Consider the following 14,473-nt stretch of genomic DNA (forward strand, 5'->3'; position numbering starts at 1 on the left):
CTAGAACACTGGGCAGCTGTTTCATGTAAATTTTTAACTTTACATTTTGCAGATACTGTATATAAACCTGGTTTATGTCTTTTCTAAGTGGCAGTTGGTATAAACACAGTATCATTGTATAGAATGAAACGTGAGAAGTTCCCCTTGGAAATGAAGGGAAGTGGTTATTATAAACTACCTAATTCAAATTAAAGTGCTTGAAGTGTCACACATTTAGCTTCAATGCTAAAATCTTGGCACACCTGGTGTTGGGAAGCAGCTAAAGTATGTGTATGCATAAAAGTAAGTGTACTTCCCTCCTTTCCTCTGGTACTTCTATTAAAGGGAGGTTTTTCTCAATCTGGAGGGTATTTTATTTCCATATCCTCCATGGCAGTTGTACAGTACAAATAGCAGCAATAACACACAGCACCATGTTCTCTACTTCTTAGGATCAAGTTGTCCCATATCTCAGTGAAGTAGGAAAATAAAATGAAATTTTAACTGAACAGGATGTCTTTTGAAGTTCCATGAGCTTTAAAGAGCTGATGTCTTCTCTTAATTTCCTTTAGCAAGCAGGAAGACTTGCCAGCCAGTATTTTTTTGTGTATTTAAAAAGGATGTTGCTGAGTTTGAAGGTTTGAGTCCAGAAAACTTCTGTTTCGTCTTTCTCCTTTGGCTGATACCTCAGTGAACAGTTACTGCACTAACACAGGCTGTATTTCATAGGTCCAGCATTGCTGTCATTTTTCACAGGGTGTTGCTTGAAGGATGCCAGAGTAACAAGTCCTGAAGGTATTATACCTCGTTGGTTTTAGGGTCTTTTGGCAGCATTTGAAGTTTTTTCTTGAAGGGGAAGAACATGTTTATTATCATGAAACTGTATGAGTGGCTAAAATGCTTCAGCTGTTTTTGGAAGATCACAGCTTGCACTTCTTTCACTGCATTCAAACCAGAAAAGATGGCTTCTTGCTAGCAGAGAGGACATGAGGAACCTTCACAACATAAAAGCAGCTTTTATAGATGAGTTGGTGTATTTTTCAAGATCCATTTTCTCTTTCAAAAGCTGCCTTTCCCTCTTTCCAACCTCCAAAGAATTGTGCTGGGGCAGAAAAAGACTTCTGCATGTGTGAAAAATGGTGCTTCAGAAGTGTCTCAGCTAGATGTTTAACCATATGCAGCTTGCCTACCTAGATGCTACCAAAGCAGTGGTTTCCTGATTAGGATTTAACAGATTCTTTGAGGTTTTGCTGACTCTGGAACTTAGACTCCTCTACTGCAACATGCAGGTCCTTATGACTCAGTCATGTATTTTTACACAGGATTTCCCTGGGAAATGCTGCAGTTTTGAAAAGGGCAGAGATCCCCACTTCCAAAAAGAGGTTATAGTGTTTATTATTAAACTAAACACGGGAGTCTGATTCCCAGTGTTAAATTAGCTGAGTTTCTTATGCAGTGCAGGGAAGGATGTAGATGTTTCTGGATTCAGAACAGCAAGAATTGCTTGTGCTGGCCAAGAGGAACTCTAACTGCATGTGTTCAGGGACACAGCAGGGCAGAGGTGCTGTCATTCTAGAAATGTGCTTTTTTGATCTTGCACAAGGAGCTTCAGGTTTAGAAATCTTATATATTGTTAATAAAAAGCTTAATTTCTCAACAATTTCAGTGGATGTCTGGAGCCACAACACTAGTTGGAAGTCCTAATGTCTTCATGCAACCAATATGAAGAATAATAAATATTTTAAAAGAAATAGGAATAAGCATTTTTAATACATTGATCATGCTTAATACAAATCGAGGTTATCTAAAGCCTGACTGGGAGATCTGATTAATGCTCTTAGTATTTTTTACTTTTGTTATGCTGGCATTGTACTTGAGCTTCAAAATTATAGTTGTTTGTCACCATGGATTGTTTGTTGCAGTGAAACTCCTCATTTGCTTGGTTTGTAATAGTGAACACTTCATCCATCCTGGCAGAGATGTTTGTTCCCCATAGGAATGTCTTCCCCTACTATAGAAAAGATTCCAAAGATTCAAGATTCCAATCTTCATAATAAATTGCAACAGTAATTACTGGAAAAAAATACAGATAAATCTTTGCTGGAAAGTCCTCTTGGTTTGCTGTGATTTATTTTTTTGCAAGTAGCATGTGCAGAGTTTTTGATATCAATTTTATGGAGTTTTGGGAAAATTGTCAAAAAACGTACCTAACTTTTACAGATTAATGACAGAGAAATTAGAATGATGAAATATTTTTTAAACACAATATTTTTAAGATGTTATTGTGCTTTTATGTTTTAAACTACTTTTAAAAGTATTTGTAATTCAGTGATTTCACAGCTTATTTAAATCTTATTAATTGTAACAGGATGTGTGTGATTTTCAAATATATAAATCACAAGAGCTGCTTAGTAGGTCCTTCCTAGCCTTTTATATTTCAATTTACATCAAGTACAATTATAGTATCTCTATCATTCACTAATTTTCAGTCTTTTGACAGCTGGAAAATCAACATTGGCTTTTCTGATTCAGCTGGCTTTGAATTTATAGCAAGACCCTTTTTGCTGCCATGTTTCTATCTATGATACCATTACTATTTGCTAATTATATATGCTGAGTGCCAGTGTTGCTGTTCTTTCAGGTGTAACTGTTTCTGCAGGACGGGATGAGAAAAAGCAAAGGTATTAAAAAAGAATCTAACAACTTTTTTCATTTGTGTAGCAGAATTTACTTCATCTTTGTTCTTTGAACATTTTAGCTACACGTTGCTTAGGATCAGATTCACACAGCAACTGGAGCAGCTTTTTAGGTATTCTTTTTGCTACAGAAATTAATCAATTTGAGGATAATTCTAATAGTCTGGTTATAGGAATGTATGGATACTTGAGGCTTAGGCAGTTATTCACCTGTTTCACAGAATCACAGAATTATTGAGGCTGGAAAAGACCTCTGAGATCATCGAGTCCAGCCTATGACCAACATCACCACATCAGCCAGACCATGGCACGAAGTGCCACATCCATTTGTTCCTTAAACACCTCCAGGGATGGTGCCTCCACCACTTCCCTGGGCAGTCCATCCCAATGTCTGATCACCCTTTCCATGAGGAAGTGCTTCCTGATATCCAACTTAAACCTCCCCTGGTGCAGCTTCAGGCCAGGCCCTCTTGTCTTGTTACCTTTAAACGTGCTGTGACTATTGCATTTAAAGGTGCTTACCTGAACTAGTGAGTTTAGAAGCCTCATTCTCTAGGAGCTTCACTTACTCATTAAAGATGGCAACAGAGGTCTTAGATGAGCTGAGTTGCTCTGTGGCAGAAATTCACTATGGAAGAGAGGAGCCATATGGCCTGGGCTGCTTGCTTACTCAGCTCTGATTTAGGATGAACCTGAGCCCTAATCCCTGCTCTTTATTGTTGATTTGAATTGTTCCAATTGGAGCAGAGGTGCCCTGAGGCTGATTCATACCAGCCTCCACTTGGAAGACCTTAAGTTATTACTTTCTTCCCTATTGTTGAATTTGTAAGACTTTGAATATATTTTAACATGATGAATAGACTGAATGACTGGCTGGCTGAATAGTATCTAATTCAAACCAGTGACAAGAAATGCCAAGTTCAGACAGAACTTAATATAGGAATAAATGTCAGGAGTGATGCAGACTTAGAGCTCCATTTCAGAGATATGGTATGACCTGCAAACTACCCATGCAAAGAGAGTTTTGGTTGTAGAGTAGGCAGTCACAAATAGAAGGAAATGTTGACCAGACTGTTGGCTGGGAGACAGTGAAAGAACCTACAAAATCAAATCCCACATTTAAACCCATCAACAAGTTACTAGGGAGGCTGAAACAAGAGAATGCTGATAGGAGGGAAAAGCTTTGTAGTGCTCTCAGCTCTGTTTTTTCTCAGGCTTTTACAAATTGATGGGCACTTAATTTTAATTTCTGTGTATTCTCAGCATTGGTTGAGATCTTTCCAGTTTTGTCTTCTGCACTGTTGAAAAGGAAACTTGTAACTGGGTTCTTGACATGAATTAAGTCGCTTTAATTATCAAAAATGTATGTGTGTGTAAAATCTTCTGCTGAGGTACTGTTTTTGGTTTTTCCCCCCAGTATATATCATGATGAGAAAGTGTCTTGTAGGGTAAAAGATTTGAAACAGTGAGCAGGATGTTAGTATTAAGCCTTTTACATAAATCAAAATTCTGAGAATAATTTAATTCCTCCCCCCCGCCCCCAAATCTGTTGCGTTACTGTTTTTTTGCATTAGCAGTGCTATTTATTTTTCTAAAATAATGAAATAATTGATGTTTTAATTCCCTGTCTTTTTTTTTTTGTTCTCCCTTTCACGATTTTGAAGTGATACAGAATGTAAATGTGACACTCTAGGGGCACTGGAATGCATTTGGTACTTTGATACCCTCCAAAGACTTGTGATGTGGTACAAGACAGGAGGGGACATTTAGAGTAAAGTTGGATTTCCTAAAGAAAACATTCTACTCTTTCAGTTGTTAATCCAATAATCAGAATCTGTACTCTCGTATCAGATTTAATTTTTCTCTTTTTACCAACTCTAAATGGTAAAAGCCAACAGGGGAAAAACACATGCAAAAGAAATACCATTTGTGTGGAAAGAAATACAGCAAGTTTATTGCTGAGCCTGTGGATCTTTTGCATGTACATTAGCACACAGCTGAACTTTTGGAACTTTTCAAATTCAAAAGGCATCTCCTTATCCACAGTTCTATACTTGTTTAGAAGATGCTTGTATTTCATTTAACCAAGGTTCATATGTCCCACACCCCCCCAGCTGCATGCAACTTCTATAGCATCAACATTCATTTGAAAAGGAGAATCAGTGAACATGTAGGTAGGATATGTTATGCTTTTTGATAAGCCTGAACACTGAAAAATATTTCATGTTTCTCTCTCAAAATATCTGCATTTTAAAGTTGGCTGAAGTTGAGATTTGCCAGGAGGTTTGCTCATACATCAATTCGACATAAATTTTACCTGGTTGTATGTGAAAAGGTTTCCTGTGTTGTTTTTTGTGTGAATGTGTGTTCCTCTTTTCTAGCAAGTGTTAGAGAAGCAGACAACTGACTGCTGTGTTAGTTGTGGACCTAGCATTATCCACTTTAAAAGAGAATATAGTCTTATTTTTTTTGCTGCATATGTACCGTGTAGGGAGATTAAATGGGAGGAGAGGTCACCAGAAAGATGGGCAGGAAAGGAAAAGATTAGCAAATTCTCAGCCAACAGCAACAAATACTTCCCCAGAGCTGGCACTTCTTACTGAAGCAGGAGATGTTCCTCAGAGCTAAAAGTGTGAATCCAGAGAAGAGAATTTTCCAGACCTTTGCAGGGCTACCATGATTATCTTTGTGCTGTTTGTGTTCTTAGCTGTTAAATATTGTTCAATAAGCTACAAACATAGCTGATGTTTTTATACACAAAAAATGAATAATCTTCTGAACATGGCAGACTTTATAATTCTGTAAGAACAGAATTGTCCCATCATTGCTAAAGGGACATTTGCATTAGTTTTTGTTTGGTTTTTTTTTCATAGATCTTTGACATGAAAATCAATTTATATTTTGTTGTAATAAATTAGAATATTTCAGTTACATTACCTTGATTTGGGTCTCAAAATCTAGAAGACCTATTCTGTCTTCATCTTGCAAAAACACTAACAAACATGTTGAAAAGTCAAATGGGAAGATAATTTTTATAACTTATTACATGAGCTGTGGCCAGTGTTGCTGATTAGCAGATTTCTTGTTTGTTGTAACCACACTTTAATATCTGAAAATATGACTTGAAGCATATTGTTTTCTTTCTATTGTGGTGAAAGCTCAGCATAAACAGCAAGCCAAGTAGCCAACCTCTTGGTACAGAAGGCTTCATTTTACTGGATGGAGTAATTCTTCCATTGTAAATACTTGACTCTTTAAATACTGGAAACTCTCCAAGAACTAGAGACTTGTTAAGGCATGGGAGTCACAAAGACCACTTTTAGCAGCTTACAGACAAGAAAAAAAAGACGTAAGACATGCTAAAATCATACAGGCTATTCCTCTTGCATACATCTTTTCTTTTGGTTTCAGCAGTAGGTTAATTCATCCTCATTAGTAGATAAAAGCTCTTAAAAAGTCTAGAAGAATGGTGCTTGCCATTGGCTTTTACTAGGAGCATTCAACTACAAAAACAAAGAAAAAAGAAATTCAGCAGTATAGTCAGCTTTCAATTACCCAGCACAATGAGCCTGGCATGGGCGAGCTCACATACAGCAAACCCACAGCTAATTCAATACATATGTATTAGACTATAAAAGGTATAGTTAATATGTTTACCTCTGGAAAATTTGTTAATAGATTTCCTTTCAGCAACAGATTAGAAGAATAAAAAAGGTAGGTAGGGTGCAGTCTGATCTAAGAGGTCCTGACCCTGCATTTCATTCCTGGAGGCTCTCTGTTGTAGGCAGAGATGTCAGGAGGAGGTGATGCCTCTTCCTCGGTTCAGATGGTGCTTTCACATCCAAGAGTGTAGAGACTTGATACTAAAATTTCATATAACACAGGGACTGCTATTAGTGTAGAATGTTATGGTTTGGTATAATGGTCAAACAGCTAAAAAAGGAATATTGTGTTTTGCTTGAAGTGACTGGCCTGGTGAAGAGCATTAAGAATGAGAAACTGAGGGACGAGGGAGTTGGTTAAGCAGTTCTTCAAACAAGCAGGTTTGATCATTGGACTATATTGGTGTGGAAGATGGAGAGAGAGAGAGAGAGGTCACTTCTAAAACCCTGTTATAAAATGTCCCCTCCACCCCCTTTTTTTTTGTTTTCTTGATTTGAACTTCAATCAAGTTTTGAAATGTTGGAAGGGATTGTACTCAGAGGTGTAAGAGAACATCTCTGCAGTGATGGATACTCTGCAGCTATATACTGAAAATGCAACTAGCTGTATAGTCTAGGTAGTTGTTAACACAAAATAAACAGTATGTGGCTCTCCAAACCGTGGTAAGGAAACCCTAGATAGAAAACCAGATACAGCAACTGAGCAAGTAGCATCTTACAGCTGCTCTCATTGGTTCCATTCTTGCAAAGAGTTTGTGTTTCCTGCAAACTGTGAAATGTTTCAGCCTTCATTAAGGCTTCAAATCCTGAGGAAGTCACAGGGAGAGGTAGGTTATAATTTTTCCAGGAGCAGGACTGAAATATGTTCTCAGAGGTGCTGAATGCTCTCTCTTTCACTGCCATGAGCAATTCTCAGGACTCTTGTAGAGTTTGGGATTGTGAAGGTTAAGTAATGCTGATTTTTAGTGAAGCTTGTACCAGAATTACTATGTATATATCAACCTTTCAGTATGCAGAGTCATGACATGTTTTATTTCTGAAACGTACTTTTTGTTGTGCCAGATCCTGGCTTTTTTAGAGCTGGGATTTTCAGCTAATGTCAAGGCATGCAATGATTAGGTGATACAGGCAGTTATTTATTAGGCATAGGAAAGGGTAAAAGAGTTCAGTTCCATATAAACTAACTGAGTGTAATCCAAACCAGATTGGGTGTTTGGATTCCTTCAAGCTTAATAAAGTTTGTAGTATTCTTTTTTGAAGTAGGATAAGGAGTCTTCCTTACCTTCTGTACCTCTTCTGTCAGCCTCAAATATGCACCTGATTCTGGGTGTAAATCTGGTAATCTCCAGTAATGAGGTCCTGGTACATTTGCTGCTGAATTAATGCCCTGGTATCTTAACACATAATTTTTTTCCAAGTGAGGAGTGGTGTCCTTTAGCCTAAGGTCTGCCTACAGCTCACAGAATGGCCATGTGACTTCTGCTTTTTCACTTTCTAACATGTCAATGTGTGAGCCTGCATATTGGAAAGCTTTATTTACCATGACATAGGAGATTGCTTCTAATCCTTGATCTGTATGGGTATAATTTTCATAATTGCTAATGCATAAGTAGAATTAAATGTGAAATGTATTTTATGGAATTAGCATGTTACATTGGAAGGCAGTCTGGGCCTGTGGTTAAATGCATTGCTCCTGGGAACTGTCATGTTTCCCCTCTGTGTTCTGCATGACAGAATGTGTGTGATAAGGTTGTTTCAGCATCTGCATGTATTCTTTTGGCACATTGTTGTTACATTTTGATTTGCTGGTTCAGGAAATAGAATGTTCCATGCAGAGTTACTATAAACACAGCAATGCCTTTCTCAGTATTGGAACTTAAATTTCAAATTGAATGCTGATGTGATCTGAAGTGACCATCAGTGAAGACCAGAATTACATGTGCTTGTTGACAGCTTTGAAACACAACAAATTCAAGTCACTTTATCAACTCTTTATATTCCTTAGATTTATTTTCAGATGATCTCTGTAATAGTTGAATGTAATTCGATAGCCAAACAGTTAGCAAGAGCAAACCAGAGTAAATTAGTTTAAATTACTTGCTATTTGATCCTTGGAATAAAACCAGATGATAATAAAACTGTAAATAATGTAGCAAATATGGTGCTGAAAGTGCAGCCTGTCTCTATCACCTGGAAACTGGTGAAGATGGGTTCCAGTTTGGTTATGACAACACTGTGTTCTTGAGGAATTAAAAATCTGAACAGATTTATACCTTCATCCACGAGCTCTCTAGTTAGTTTTTAACAAATTGTTTTCGTTCAACTAGGTTATATTTGGTTAATCTTTACAGCACACAGTCTATTGTAATAACAACAACTATTTTTAAGCCTGAATCTTCCAGTACAGCTGTGTGAAAGGCTCACAGGTCCAGCATGCTTTCCAAGATCCTGACTTAACTCCTCGAGGAGAACTGAAAACCCATGGAGGTTCCAAGGTGATACAGGACATTTCTTGGGCAGATCTGGAGAATGTTTCCAAGGAAACTAAGCATAGCAGTTCCAGAGCTGCATAGTAATTCAAAATCTGCTTTGGATTGATATTCAGATTAAGGCTAGCATTTCCTCTTTGTTTCTCTGCTTCTGGTCCATGCAACCTAAAAGATTTATGTATAAAATCCTGAGTGGCAGTCTCACAAAGTGAGAAGTTGCCTTTTTTATCACTGTCAACTGATTCAAGCATTTTTTAACACCTTGGCAAGTATGTATGACAAGAGTAGGCAAAAAAAGAAATCCAGAGGAGACTTTCCCATCTGACCAATCCAAGCGGAAATCTAGAATTTCCAAACTGCGGAAGGCAGAGGTTATTTTTTTTTCCTCTTAGGATGAAATTTCAAAAGCTCTTTAAGGTATTTTTCATAAGTTTGGCAGATGCTGTAGTGTTTCAGTGCAGTTGTTAAGAGTTTAATGTTTTTGCTGAGCCAGTTCTCCTCCCATCACTGGAAATATTCAGACAGAGGGTGCAGTTTTATATTAGAGCTGGACTGATTAACTGTGGGCAAGGAAAAAAAGGGAAGTCTTATTTTCTTCTCCCAAGCTTGTTCTTTCCCTCTCCAGTATGTCAGTAGTACTGCTAGTCTGACCCCACAGTGAACCAGTTCAGAGAACTAAGGCTATAGAAAACAAACAGTAAAAAAAAAAAAGAAAATAATAGCTTTGTTAAGAAGGTGGTGCTCTGATTGAGCTGACCATGGGGTCAGGTGGGACCAGTGCTGTTATGAGTGACTGGGGTGCATACCCAGAGACAGGATGAGTGGGAGAGCTCTTAAATTAATATAGATATGCTGTAAATACAGACTTTGAGCCAGTTTCCTGCCAGTTTCCCCTGGCAGGTTAAAGATTACTGAGGGGTTATCCATACTGCTGCTGCAAAGGTGGTCTTGCTGTCTTCTCAGTGCTTGGTGCCCTGATTTCCTACATCCTGCTTTGTGGTAATGTGTTTTTGTGGTTACTAGAGGATCCAGCTGAAAACTAAGCTAAGAAAAAAAAGAATTTCAGCTTCACTAATGTTATTGTTAGCATAGCAAGGGGTATGGTAGCATGAATTTGTCCATTGTGGCAGCACAACTAATTTGAATTTCCTGAAGTTTATTTTGACACTGCATTATAAATACTGACTTGAAGTAGCTTCTTTACCAATTCACTGAGTCATGGCTGGTGTGTGGTTCCAGGTTCAAATACTTTCTTAAAGAATAAGACCCTGAAATCATATGTGCCAATCCAGCCATTTCATCATCAGCTTCAGTTCTGTCTGTGTAATTCTTCTCTGGTATCTCCTCTGAGATGGACAGTGAGCTGTAGAGCACTGTTTGATTTAGGAAAGACATCAGTGTGTGATGAACTAGTATGTAATCATCATATCATCATCTATGTTAGCATAAATGACATTTTGATGCTTCTTTTTTTTTCTTAGTGTCTCAGATTTCTTCTTGGTTTCATGTCAATATATGAACACAAGTTATCAAAGGTGTTAGGCATGTATGTGCTCAGTATATGAGCATGAGGAATTACATTGAGCTATGTCTTAAAGATTAAGTGCATTTATGTTCTCTGATGAACCTGCCTGCATAGAAGAAGATTCTAGCCTCTCCAAACACATTCCAAATATTCCAATAGGCTCAAGACTTTCTTTTGAAGATTTTTCTTTCATTCAGAAATGAGATTCAGTGCAGTGTGCTCTAGCCTAGCTTTTTTCCCTACTGTTGTTTTCTTTTGGGATTACTGTTTGGTCATTGTTCACTTCAGACCATATTCAATTGCCCTTGTAATTAGTGTGGAGCTAATTACCATGTACTGACTAACCATGTCTGCTCTGATTTTCTGGGATTGTTTTGACTCTTTCAGCTCCACTGACTTTTTGAGGGAGTTTTTGACATTTAGCACCCTTGATCCAGTATATTTCAGTTACGAACAAGCAGCTAATGTCTTAAATCATAGCTATTAAATGATAGGATTATTCTGACTGAAATTTAAGTGTCTATATTGAGAGGAGTCACTCTAGGACCCTTCTACAGACCATGAAGTTCTGTTGTTCTCTTCCTGGAGTTAGCATGCACTGTTTCACCCTGACATGGTGCCTGTGTTGGTCAGATGGCTCAGGCCATAAGAAAAATGGGAGTAGATCACCTGCTGAATTTTGATTAGATTTTTAATCTAATCTGTTTGGAGAGTTGGTCTAAGTGTCCGTATAAAAATATCTGTGTTTACCTGTGGAAATGGAAGTTGCCAGACATAAGAACAGTTGAAGGAGCTCCATCCCAGGTTGAAGTCAAGAGGAGCACCTCTAAAACGTAAATGCTTAGGTGCACGTGACAAAATTTACGTTCATGCACTTATGTTTAAAAATTTGAACTATACAGGAATATTAATATTACCCCTATGACACGCTATTAAATCATTTGCTCATAAGATCAGCATTTTCATTACTGCTTGAAGACTGTCAGTAATTGTGAAGTTGGTTTCTTCTGCCTTTGAAAACCAGGCTGTGCCCTTTCTTTCCTGTGTTGTTCTTGCAAGCAGGCACAGGCTCATGTCTCAACTTTGCACATTCTGTTTGACAAGTTCAGTCTTGTTTAGCTCGATACTTGTAACAAAAGAAAGAACCAATTTACCTTCCATAATCCAGATTCTGGTTTATTTCACCATTCTGTTTACAACAAGTTTGCTTAAAGCTGCAAAGACCAATTTGTCTAGTTCTTGGCTGTCACTAGTCAAGAGGATGAAATTAATAGCCACTCCCTTTTCAATCCCTAAAACATTTTCTTTCCAACAACCTTTTAAGGTAGGTAATGTGGTAGCAAATCCATAGTACTCTGGTAATGTGTAAAATAAATTGCATCTTAGGTGTTCAAGCTTGTTTGAGATTTAATTGTCATTGCCAGAAATAAAAGATCAATGAAATTTCCTATTTAATATATGTATAAGGAATATAAAACAAAAAATCAATGCACAACAGTTGTAGCATTAACTTTAAGAACTTTTAAAGATTCTTCTCTATTAATTCCCTTCAATATCAACATTACCATTATTCATAAAAGTGTCATTGCCAGTATCTGTCTCTGAATTTGAAATGAAGCCTGAAGTGCTCTGCGTGTGTTGTAACTTGATAGAAGAGAAGGTCATGGAATATGAAGCAAGAAGTAGATTCATCTGTGGGCTGTGACACCTCCAAGGAGCTGGTGAACAGTGCAGTTTAAACACTGAGAACATACTAAATGTTAAGCACTTGCATTTCTCAGGGCTTAAAATTGCTGAAAGTTAAGTACAGGCATAAGTATTTGCAGGATTTCAGGTGAATGTGTAAGGTCTGCTTGGTTCCCAACAGATGTTAGTTTTGCCATTCTATTAACTAACACTGGTTCCTTTCAACTTCTTCCTAGATATTTACTTCCCATGGGCCTACTGTGATCATGCCAACCTGGTTCTGTTCTCGAGAATGGTTTTTTCATGTGGGAAAATTTGTTGAGGATGGGAAGGTGAGTGCTATGGATAATATGCAGTCCAGGAACTTTGTTTAACAGCCTCTGACAGTCCTACACCTGTTTTTAGGAAACAATATGCAAAGGAACATAGATAAAAACCGAGGACTATTAACTCTGGGTCATACTGTATAGCTGTTTCTTTTTTTAGAAAAAAAACACAGTTGTAAACCAAGTACAGTTATTTTGGGGTAACTGGTGGTTGAAGGACATAACTGACAAAAGTCAGCTCATGGTTTCATTATGAACCATCTCTGAAAGGTGAGGTAGTTTTGGTGAAAGAGATTGGAGGGAAGAAAGGTGCTAAGGGGAAAGATTTATATCCCTAAAATGAAGAAAGGAGGAGGGAAGGTCACAATGTGCCATAAAACTACTATAATTAAATCTCATCTCTCCGCTTTTCTCATATCCACTTGTCAGTCTTTGTTCTCAGGCTTGTCCTTGGAAGATTCTAAGTAGCTTTTTCTCAAGGCTCAGGACTGAGAGGTTAGAAATTAAATTACTGTTATCTGAGAAGTGTTTCTCCACCGAGACTGAGGTGGCTTTTTTGTTATATATTTCCTGTGTGAATTCAATTTGGTTGCTCTAGGCTCATCAGCGTGTTCATGGAATGAAATCCAGGGTTGTCTACTGGCAGTATTTATTGTAGTAGGATAAGAAATATGTTGGCAAATAGATATAACTCAGATGGGTTTGGATCCATTCTCTGTGTTTTGGATCTAAGGGGCTTGGCTTCCAGTGTTTTTGGTGAGATTTTAGGGCTAGAATGAGTGGTTCTGAATTGTTGGTTTTTTTTTTTTAAGCCTTCATTTAATAGTACTCTAAAAAATAACTGCAAAAGCTGTTTCCTATTTACTTATTTAAATTACAACACATTATAGCCTGTAAAGGGAGCTCTCCTGTGCCATGCAGTGTGTATCTATGCCTACAGACATAAACACACGTATATGGATATATACAAATGTTATTCTTTGTGCTGCCAACACAATTGTAATTTAAAGAGACAGCAGATAGAGAGCAGAAGAGTTTAGAGCAATGAAAACATTTGCTCTTAATTACATGGTGGGTGAGTGGAAGAGCTGGGAATGTTGGGTGACTCCCAGTACAATCTACATTTGCTGACCCATGCTCTTTATTTTTTATTATTCTCTATCATTGTATTTTCATTCCCTGAAGAATGTTTGACTTCTTGAGTGTTGTTAGTAAGCTCAAAAAAGAGCAAGCAAGCTAAAACATAACAACAACAACAGAACAGCAAGGCTAATGATAAGGTTCAAGAGGTTAAGTCAAACAGACTGTTGTTCTGTGCTTTTTGCTTTTAGTTTTGGTTTGATTTTTTTCTCTTTGTTCTGTTTTTTGTTGGATTTGGGGGGAGTTTGCCCATCTATAATTGTGTAGGAACTAGTTCTTCAGATGTAATATATTGACAATCCTAATGTTTTTTCAGACACAATGCATTGTATTTTTTCTAGTTTTAAAAATTACCAGTGATAAGTTAGACTTGGCTTGTCTCTATTGTGAAGTGTTCAGCATGTCAAAGCTAAAACCCTGTCTGATACAGAGGGCCTTCAAAACATACCCCACGAACAAGGGTGATGACAGATCTGAACAGAGCAACAAACACAAACAGTGGAGTCAGACATTTGTCCTATGTAGGTTTAGAGGACAAAAAACCAAATCCTAAGTCTTTCAGCATTTATCACAGTGAAGTATTTAGCACTGACCTGATGTGTTAATTTTTATTTGAAAATAGTTCCTTTGAGGCAAAGAAAGATTTTCTCTGTATATAAGTAGAGCTGTTATAAACTAGTACTGAGTACTCTTCAGGGTCATATCCATGTGTGTGTATGTTCTGGCCCATGATCTGGCTATGATATTTGATCTCTTCCATCTCCATTTTTGGGTTAGTATTTAACAGTGTAACCCTAAGTGTCACATTGCTGCAAGTAAACAGAAACAGGGCAGCAAATCTCCACGTTTTAGCTTTCTCCATTTGCTGAACTGTTTCTCTGCCAAAAAAGTTGCATTTCTCATTTAGAATTAAATCCAAACACCTGTTCTTCATATTTCAGCACTTAGAACAAATGGAAGATAATTCTTC

At 37.5% G+C, this 14,473-nt stretch overlaps 1 protein-coding gene across 5 annotated transcripts in view; it reads left to right on the top strand.

The window, feature by feature from the left end:
- The window catches only part of B3GNTL1 (UDP-GlcNAc:betaGal beta-1,3-N-acetylglucosaminyltransferase like 1), a 123,579-nt gene that overhangs the window by 72,406 nt on the left and 36,700 nt on the right, over positions 1-14,473 (top strand). For 4 of the 5 annotated variants that reach the window (XM_051634697.1, XM_051634698.1, XM_051634699.1 and 1 more), the window contains exon 7: positions 12,274-12,369. The exons of the other annotated variant lie outside the window; for it this stretch is intronic. In XM_051634697.1, coding sequence (XP_051490657.1) covers positions 12,274-12,369 — 96 coding nt within the window. The remainder of the gene's footprint in view (positions 1-12,273; positions 12,370-14,473) is intronic. 5 annotated transcript variants of the gene reach the window in all.

Source organism: Apus apus, chromosome 17 (assembly GCF_020740795.1).
Source record: "Apus apus isolate bApuApu2 chromosome 17, bApuApu2.pri.cur, whole genome shotgun sequence".
Classification (NCBI taxonomy): Eukaryota; Metazoa; Chordata; class Aves; order Apodiformes; family Apodidae; genus Apus; species Apus apus.